The sequence below is a fragment of the Capsicum annuum genome, chromosome 11 (assembly GCF_002878395.1).
Source record: "Capsicum annuum cultivar UCD-10X-F1 chromosome 11, UCD10Xv1.1, whole genome shotgun sequence".
In the NCBI taxonomy this organism is placed as follows: domain Eukaryota; kingdom Viridiplantae; phylum Streptophyta; class Magnoliopsida; order Solanales; family Solanaceae; genus Capsicum; species Capsicum annuum.
Window position 1 is genome coordinate 110,040,101 of NC_061121.1, and position 9,280 is coordinate 110,049,380.

The 9,280-nt window shown below is 36.3% G+C and overlaps 1 protein-coding gene across 2 annotated transcripts in view; it reads right to left on the reverse strand.

The window, feature by feature from the left end:
• Positions 1 to 8,406, reverse strand: part of LOC107847729 (glutamate--glyoxylate aminotransferase 2) — an 8,683-nt gene extending 277 nt beyond the window's left edge. The window contains exons 1-14 of one of the 2 annotated variants that reach the window (XM_047398903.1): positions 8,054 to 8,406; positions 6,292 to 6,487; positions 5,707 to 5,772; positions 5,502 to 5,619; positions 4,791 to 4,872; positions 4,614 to 4,701; positions 4,288 to 4,446; positions 3,707 to 3,880; positions 3,481 to 3,612; positions 2,092 to 2,157; positions 1,912 to 1,976; positions 1,073 to 1,164; positions 811 to 967; positions 1 to 224 (exon numbers count right to left, since the gene is read on the reverse strand). In XM_047398903.1, coding sequence (XP_047254859.1) covers positions 95 to 224; positions 811 to 967; positions 1,073 to 1,164; positions 1,912 to 1,976; positions 2,092 to 2,157; positions 3,481 to 3,612; positions 3,707 to 3,880; positions 4,288 to 4,446; positions 4,614 to 4,701; positions 4,791 to 4,872; positions 5,502 to 5,619; positions 5,707 to 5,772; positions 6,292 to 6,405 — 1,443 coding nt within the window. In that variant the 5' untranslated portion in view covers positions 6,406 to 6,487; positions 8,054 to 8,406 and the 3' untranslated portion in view covers positions 1 to 94. Of the gene's footprint in view, positions 458 to 810; positions 968 to 1,072; positions 1,165 to 1,911; positions 1,977 to 2,091; positions 2,158 to 3,480; positions 3,613 to 3,706; positions 3,881 to 4,287; positions 4,447 to 4,613; positions 4,702 to 4,790; positions 4,873 to 5,501; positions 5,620 to 5,706; positions 5,773 to 6,291; positions 6,488 to 8,053 lie in introns of both variants that reach the window. The other variant, XM_047398902.1, reaches the window with a different exon arrangement.
• Between the last annotated feature and the right edge of the window lie 874 nt (positions 8,407 to 9,280).

Genomic DNA, 9,280 nt, shown 5'->3' on the forward strand with positions numbered 1-9,280 from the left:
GGGGGGTAGTGTACAATAATTGGTTTGTGAAAAGAGCTGCAGTAGTTTGTAAGGGAAAACATATACAATAAATACTCCAATCATCTATTTTCTATTACATCCTGGAATAGCCTCTGTGGTCTTCATATTGCTCCATGAATTCATCGTTGAACTTTTTGAAACTTTCCATTATTGCAGGCATGTCTTCTTCAGCTGGCAAGATGGTTGTCCTTAGGTGGAACACCCTACATTGTTCATAATCTTATAATCAATGCCACGATAACTGATTTTAATGCATTACAAAACACTAGTAACATCTTAAATCCCCCCATCCCCCCCCCCCCCCCCCCCCCCCGCCCCACAAATCCAAAAACCTATGTTGCTGGGACTTTTCAGAAATTTCGACGGATGCATATCGGATTTCTCCAAAAGTTGTGCATTATTGGAGGATCCATAGCATTTTTGGAGTCCAAGGAACCTAGTCAAAAACAATTGAGGTCACAGTGAATCAAAAGAAAGAAGCCCCAGGGAAGAGGAAGACAGAAATGAAAGGTTATATAAGCGAAAAGGGAGAAGATACACTTTTTTAAATTGAAGCACACAATCTCGGGAACCCTCTGGCGTCACTGTTTGAAGCACAGACTTATGTTAAGCGCATGGTTTCGCCATGAAGCAAAGATCCTTCACTTCATGCTGCTTTGTCACTTTAAGTGACAAAGTTAAAAGTAACAAAGTAATGGCTTTTATAAACAGTGGAAATGCATATAAGGGCAATTTGGCACTGCAAAGGTTTGGGAATGGAGTAGCAATATGATAGAATAACAAACTCACCCTTCTTTTTGGCCGAAACCTGAACCAGGGACGGTGGAGATGCCAGTTGCTTCCAACAACCTCAGACAATACAAAACATCGGGAGCTTTCCCAAGCTTATTTGCAGCTTCTATTGCTCTAGGAGGCAATCGAATTTGGGGGAAGGAATACATTGCACCTGAAAACATTTCCTCACACAGTTTATGGGAGCTCATTTGGCATTTCACAGAATACAAGAACTAAATAACAGGTCACTGGTAATCATAGTGAGATATTGACTTGCCTTCGGTGAAATTACAAACAACATTTCTGCAGCTGTTGAAACCATCAGTCATCATATGTGCCCTTCTCCTTAATGACTCAAGGATACCCTTACTGCAATCAGAATAAACATCATTAAAGAATGAGAGAGTGTGCCGGCGTATAATAACAGAAATTATAGAAAGAGAAGAGAAATTAAGAGATTCAAATCCTTTATCACAGTAGACGGATATTGATATAAATTCAAAAAAGTTTCAAAAAGAGAAGAAAAAAGGTAAAGACTGAATTAGGATTTAGGGTGCGTGTGTGTTAACTCAGATACTTGTATTCACTGTACGTGACTCCAGAAGATTAGGAGAAAACATGGAGCTTTGATATCATCAATGACCCCCACTTAATGGTTGTTCTAGGAGTTATGTCAGAGAAAAGTGCATTCTTTTGATCAAGTTCAAACTACCACAGTAATTCTAATGGTTCTGCTTATTTGAATATTCTCATACTAATGGGTGATAAAGTCATAGATGTATTTATAGCTTTAAGCTTTCTCTTCCTTTTTTTTCCTTTTTTGATTACTGAGAAATTCCCAAGGACTTAGCAAAAGGTTTGAAACCTGATAGATAATGGATCCACTCCTCTAACCTTACTTAAATATCAGGTGTTTATCTATGGCAGGGTAGAACCTGTGACGTACTTTAAGCTTTCTTAGGACTTGTTAGTTAGATAGCAGATACTCAGGGACCACATAGTTTCAAAGTTCATAGCCAGAACCCCATTGAAGAAAAATGAATTTTTTTTTTTGGTGCCAATTTGTAAATTCATAAAAAAAGTTCAAGAATTTCATGGGCTTGTCAGCAGTCATACCTCTCTCTGACATATTGGTCATATGAGATATCTCCAGGTTTAGGGGGGTTCACCATTAGCCCCATCTGTAAGACACAAAAGAACAGGACATTACTAACTTAGTTGATTGGAATCGAAAATGATGTTGCTAATTTAAAGCACATAACATTATCCTGAGGAGACAAGTAAATATTGACTTACAAATATCTGTCCAGGAACATTTGGACTGAGTGATATTGAAGCAACCTTGTATATTTCTTCAACGGCCTGCAATATCAAATGCAAAAAAGGAAATGTTTTGTCTTAGGTACATAAGAGTCCAATACCAGAAAAACTGTGTTAGGTGCATAAAGGCAAAAACCTAGAAAACTTGCATTTTTAAACTATAATATGTTTGTTGCTGGTGGGAGGTGGCATGTATCCTGTGGAATTAGTCGAGGTGCGCGCAAGCTGGCCTGAACAACACGGTTATCAAAAAAAAAAAGAAAATATAATATGCCTAAGATTTCAATGTTTTATAATAGACTATTGAAAGTAGCTTTTGATGAAAAAATGGCACTTGAACCTAACTCAACCACAAAAGTTAGCTCAAGAAGTGAGGATTTCTCAAGTACACATAAGGAGTTCAATCTCCCACTGTCAACCGATGTGGGACTCAACAGCCTCCCTTTCAAGCCCTCACACCCAAGACTGGACATCTAGATCATCGAAAATATAAGATGGGGCTCAACATAGGTTAAACAATGAATTGGGAAGAGCCTGCCTCTGACACCATGATAAAGAAATGGACCTTGAGCCTAACTCAACTACAAAATTTAGCGCAAGGGGTGAGGATTGCCCAAGACCATATAAGAAGTCCAATCTCCCCTCCCACCACCAATGTGGGAGTCAAAAGCTTTAAAGAAAAAAAAATTAATTAAAAAAACGAAACTAAACTACACGTTTGTGACTAGTACGAAATGGTCCACTTATAACATCCAACCTAGATCTCTTCCAAATTATTCTAATAAATTGACGAACCACGTCTCAACCATAAACTAGTTATGGAAACTTGAATTATCTCTATCAACTCTGCGCTATTCGGGCCCATTTTGGTTACAGTACTAGCAATTTCTATTTCAAGGAATGGGGGTTTATCTAGAACCAAGGAAATTCTAATTCTCACACTTAACAGTGGCATACAAGTCCTTAACTAGAGATGAAATACTCCTGCCGAAAACCTAACATAAGTGAAACAACAACAAAAGTCTTAATTCCAACTAGTTGGTATCTCATATATGGATCATCTGTACCCTTTCTGTTCTTTTTTAGCCAATGTTCATAGCTAATCCACATTGGAGAATGTGTCTTTTTAAGACTTCCCCAAAATGTGAAATGAGTCATTTTTAAGCACTGCAAAGAAAAGACTACTATGGCACCACTCCATAAAACTTGTCTTGAGATCACTAGATTCTTCACTGTCGCTACAAGAGTTTTTCCAATTCAAACCATGACATACAACGTGGCACTGAGGATTAGCACTTTACTATAAGCAAGAAATATCAAGTATATACCTGTCCCTACAGTTTGAATTGGAAGCAAAATACAAACCTTTGGAGGTATGTTGGTCATCTCAAAGTATCCTCCACGCTGTCCACATTCACCCCAATATCCTTTGGAGACAGTGTGAAACGAGACAAGCTGAAGCTCCTTGCTTATGGGTGGCCCCATATCCAATAAAACCTTCATATTTTGTGAATAACATGAAATGAGTATGTAGGATCTAAAAATACTAGTTGGCTAATAATTTCTTCAAGCAGAAACTTTGCACATTTACCTTTCTCGCACTTATGAAGGGGCGCTCATCTTGGTAAATGTTTTGCTGGTAAACTTCGTCTCCAAGTAATACTAAATTTTCTTGGTGACAGAATTGAATTATTTGCTTAAGATTTGCCACACTAAGACATTGTCCAGTGGGATTCCCAGGGTTTATAATCACCATAGCTCGTACCTAGGCAGAAACAAAGAAATAAATATGTACAGATATATGCAGACGACAAGATGCTTTAGGACGTTAAAAGCGAAAGAGTAATTCAGCTACTATTAACAGCCATATCCAAATGTCTGTAGGGTAAAGGAACCAGTCCCATTGAACAGCTTTTTAAGTTTTGCCAGTTTTCGAAAATATTTGTAGTATTCAGTCCCACATATGCTGTGTCTTTTTTATGTTCCGTTCTTTTTCTTTGGTAGTCGTTAGGGGGTTTGGGTGTGAGTGAGGCAGACAGACAAAAGCTTAACCTTCACCAAGCATAAAGTTGCTAATAAAACCAACTTTAGTGAAACATATTCAGAATTCACATAGACATGAGAACATATTTTTCTGAATGTAAATGGAAAGCTGAAGTTCAGCATACTCACAGTTATTCCCTTGAATCGTGCCTGTGCAACTGATTGGCGAAGGTCATTGATATCAAGACCCCAGTTTGCAGTTTCTTCAAGGAAGTAAGGAACAAGAGAACCCCCTAATAATTGAATTGAAGCAGAGTACAGTGGATACTGGGGAACAGGGACCAATATCTAGCAACAAATATGCATTCATTAAGAATATGATAATGCCCGTAAAAGATAAAAACCTGGAGGTGCTAAAAGAAAGAATTGTCAAAGTTAAGAAATAAGATGTATGAAAGGAGGCAAAGAAAATATGAAGAGGAAAATCTTGCTATTCATATCAAATTATCAGGTACCCCATCGCTTGGGCCGCGAATGACACTGTTCAAGATCTGCATCACTCCTTTGCTGGCACCATCTGTGAGAAATATGAGTTCTGGATCACTGTCAGACAAAATAACTAGATATCAGTTTAAAAATCAAATTTTGAGGTTATCAAATCACACCAAGTAAAAAGGAACGAGCAATCCAACCTTGGATATCCATCACGTCTCTCAATGAATTCTGCAACTTCTTTCCTTACACCAGGAATGCCGCGGGAGTCACTATAAGCACCTAATTTACCAGCAAATATAGAATACATCATTCCCTCACTAAATATCACTGTCGCAAAACTGAGCCAAAATAATGTGTTCATCAATTGAGTGTCATAACAAAACACAGACAAGTAGTTAGTGATGGGTAGAGCCCGAAAGAGGAGACTTCATCTAGAAAGTCGTGTCCTGGATAATTTTGCTTTTGTCCACTGAGAAAGGATTAAATGCATAAGCCTCATTTCAACAGTTCCCAAGTTACCCTTCACCAACTATCACCTCCCACCCCCTCCGACAGAATAAAAAGTTAGTAGTCCTTTAGGATATAAAAAGTTACAGAAACTAAAGACTTACACATGAAATAACACCCAGACATCTTATCAAAAAGACTAGATCATGAATTCATGAATATCATATAATGAAGAAACTATATGAAGGAAATAAGAGCAAATGGTGAAGCAAAAAAAAGAAAGTCATTAAAACATAGTAAAAAATAAAATGAAGAAAAGAATAACTTCTGACATGAAAGCAAAAACAATTTCTTGTTTGTGTATTAGTTCGGCCAAGGGCAAGAAAGGGAGCCAGGAGAAAGAGAGGCATAATGCAAGGAGGTGCATATGTAACAATTAAAGGTCATCTGAGAAAAGATACCTAGACCTCCAGAAGTCATTGCGAGAAACTGTTTAGCCCTTGCAATTGCATCGGCAGGGAATATGAGTCCCACATTCGGATCATCCAGTAAAAATGGAGCTTGACAGAGAGCAATGACCTGAAATATAGAGACCAACATTTTACATGCATCAAGTAATCAAACCTCAAGCATCTTAAAAACAGGCATTCAGCAAGTGTAACAAACCTGGCGTGGAAATGTCAGTGGCTTCTGTCCAAGGGCATGGGGATTACCAACATTCGTAAAGATGATCTGCAGAATAAGAGGAACAGTGAGATAGTATATAAGCATCGGAAAAAATCAAATGGTCATCATTCAAATGCTTCCAAAAAACATTAGATTTACGAACAATTTCCTAGTCATAGGAATCTGGAATAGATTAATCACTATTATTGTATAAATTGTTCATTTGCAGCATCACATCAGAAGTGCATTTAGTATCTCAAGATTATTTAGATGAGGAATTATAAATTCTTATGCATGTTCAAGGGATTCAAACAGGTTTTGCCAACAATCTAGGCTCTGTATGGAACCGCTTTAAATCTTGCAAACTATCTAAAGTTCGCCTATAAATTCATGATAATAAAGGTTTGATAGACAGTAATTCCTAGTTCAAGTTGGAATATCGAACTATGAGTGATTCAAAGAGGGTAAATGGACCATAATACCTATTTTAAAAGTATCTAGTCCTTATCAGAACATGATAACCTACAAAATGTCACAAGATGGAATCTCTTACAGGAAAAAGACATACAATTTGACAACTTATACCTTTTTCCCTTCCTTCTGAAGCTCAGAAGCTCGAAGGTACAGCTCACCTCTGACAGCATATTGGCACTTCTTGACATTTTCATTCAGATTCTCATAGTCTAATGGCTTAGACATTATAAGAAATTAAAATTTTCTCTAGTTCAAATTCCACGTAAAGAGATGCCCGTACTGGTAGTCTAGCAGCTCGAATCAAAACCTACATTTTAATGAAGAAACTATAAGCAGAAAAAAGGAACAATGACTGCAAAGCAACAAAACATAGTGGCTCCAAAAAAACAAACAGAAATCTATTTGTCAAATATGGATATGACATGTGGACAACTTGAAATTCAACGCATGGAAGCGCAAGTTTAGTTAGCTCCAAGTCATCAAAGGTCGCTCTCGCAAGAGGTTAGAAAATAACCTGGAAGTCTGCTCCGAATCAAGCTTACCTGAACTATCACACCGGAGTAAGATAGTTTTATTCCGGGATAAATTTATACCGTCAACAAAATAGAATATAAATCTAATCCCAATCTTAATCCTGGATACCCCACCTTGTCCTATCCAACTTGGGATTATTTTATCCCACCTCTCAAGTGAGATAAATTAGTCCAAGGATTATAATTCCAGGACTAAATCCCGGAATAATTTAGTCTGCGTACCAAATCACCCCTAAATATACCCCTTCTACCCACTTGTATCCCATCTGATTTTCGCTATTACTATTGCTTAAGTTCTCAAGTTATAACAAGCTATTGTGTTCTTACTCGGCTACACTATTCATCTGTTAAATCAGGAGTTCCCAATAAGAATTTTCTTCCTCTCTTGCTTATTTTATCATTTACATACTTTTCACTGTTTGTCTTATATCGTTTTAGTCAAATTCATATTATCGGGAGGTTAACTCTTACTAAGATAATTCACTTGTCTTTGACCCTGTTCCATAAATTAAATTGTTAAGTCTTTAATCCAAATTTTAGATTAAACAAGAAAATATAAGAATATTAAGCATAACAGAAGGTTCAGCCCAGTGATTATAATAACACAACTTCCAGAATCCTGATATAAAACCCCCAAATGCAATCAGACATATTATGCACAACAATCCAATTTGGAGAATCTATGAGTAGGGCCATGATTGTCATTTTAGCAGCTATGGAAATTGAAAAGAGAAGTGTAATAGTACAAGCTGGGAACTAGAAAATCAACAGTGCATGTGACCTATGTTGCTCAGAATCTTCAAAAATGTCAACAGGTACATATTGGATACTCCAAAAGCAGTGCATTTTGGGGAATCTGACACTGATGCTGCAACAATTTTTGAGAGTCCGAGCAACATAACATGTGACCCGACACGCACACCCAAATCAAAATCCACATGAATAAGTTATAATCATAATGCATAACAAAGAAAGATTTAACGAATTTGTGGTCAAGGGTGTAACTAATCGTCAATAAAGTAATAGCAAAGGCCACTTGTGTACACATTCACAACTAGAGGAAATAAAGAAAGATGACCAAAAAAGCCTCCATTATACATAGCAGAAGAAAGAGAAAAATCTTTGTACGCGAACATCATTTTATCGATCCAATTATAACACACGAAGAATATGCACAATCACAAAAATAAAAAAAATCTTCAGATACCCATACATGAAAAAAAAAAAAATTAATATCAAACTTAAAAATATTGGAATTTCCCATGTAGAATCAAGTTTGATGAAATGGGTTAATTAAACAAATAAAAAGAAAACAACTTATTAGGAAGGGGATGACTTACAGGTAGGAGCCAAGTGTTGTGTTAGCCCTGGTTCAGAACTTACAAGTCAGAACTTAACAGTCCTGCTGATAAAATGAGAAGTGCTACTTTTTTTTGGTGTGAGCCAAAAGTATATAGTATTATTATTTGTGTATGTGGCCAAGTGTCAAACATAAATTCCAAGGTGAAACCACAGCCACTGAACAGTTGGTAAGATTGGATTAATCTGGCACATTATATTGAATCACAAATTTGGAGATAAAGCAAAATCGTGGTGCTCATTCAAACTATACAATTGTGGTTTTGCTTCTTGATATAGATATTCCCTTCTATTTGTCAGCGACAACATAACTTTTTCAACTAAAGTGAAAATAACGCCAAAAGCTTCACAATCATAATAAAAATAATTATATTGAAGAAAAAAAATTGAATTGAGTTTTTATGGTACGTTCATTAAGACAAATGGAAAATAATAGAATGTAGACAGTAGATGTACCAACTACAGCAACTGGCACTGTTCCAACAAACAATGCTTGCATTTGATTGAACTTCAATTTTGTAGTGTTTTATTAGGCCCAACAAATAAATCTTGGTTTGGAAGAGGTGGTTATTTTCTTGAGCTAAGAATATATTAAAAATGGTCTTTTGTTATAAAAAATAAAGCAAAGAAGAAGAAAGGAGAGAATAGAGAGTAATTTTTATTTCTCTTAAGGGAGTCTCTTGGATTTATTTCCCTTGAAGGAGTCTTGGATCCTTGAGCATGATTTACAATGAAGGAAGTCTTCTATTTATAGGATATTTCAAATCGTGATAGATATCAATTAAATCTTGATAGATTTTATCTATATAGACATTCACTATAATGTAAATACATTTATAACACTCCCTTGAATGTCTAAATGTGTCTCGTTAAAACCTTTGTAGAAATCACCTAGTGGAAAAAAAAAATCTAGTGAAGGAAAAAGAGTACACATCTCTAACAATACGCATATAGGTGCTTCGTTAAAAACCTTACAAGGAAAACTCAGTGGGACAAAACCTTGAAAGAAAAAAAGAGTATAACGTGCATTTGCTCCCCCTAATGAGAACATCCTTGAACTTATGTATCCCGATCTTGTGCACCATCTTCTTGAATGTTGTAATTGGAGGAGACTAGGTGAATAAATCAGCCACATTTTCACTTGAACGAATCTGTTGCATGTTAATATCACCATTCTTATGTAGCTCATGTATGTAGAAAAGCTTTGA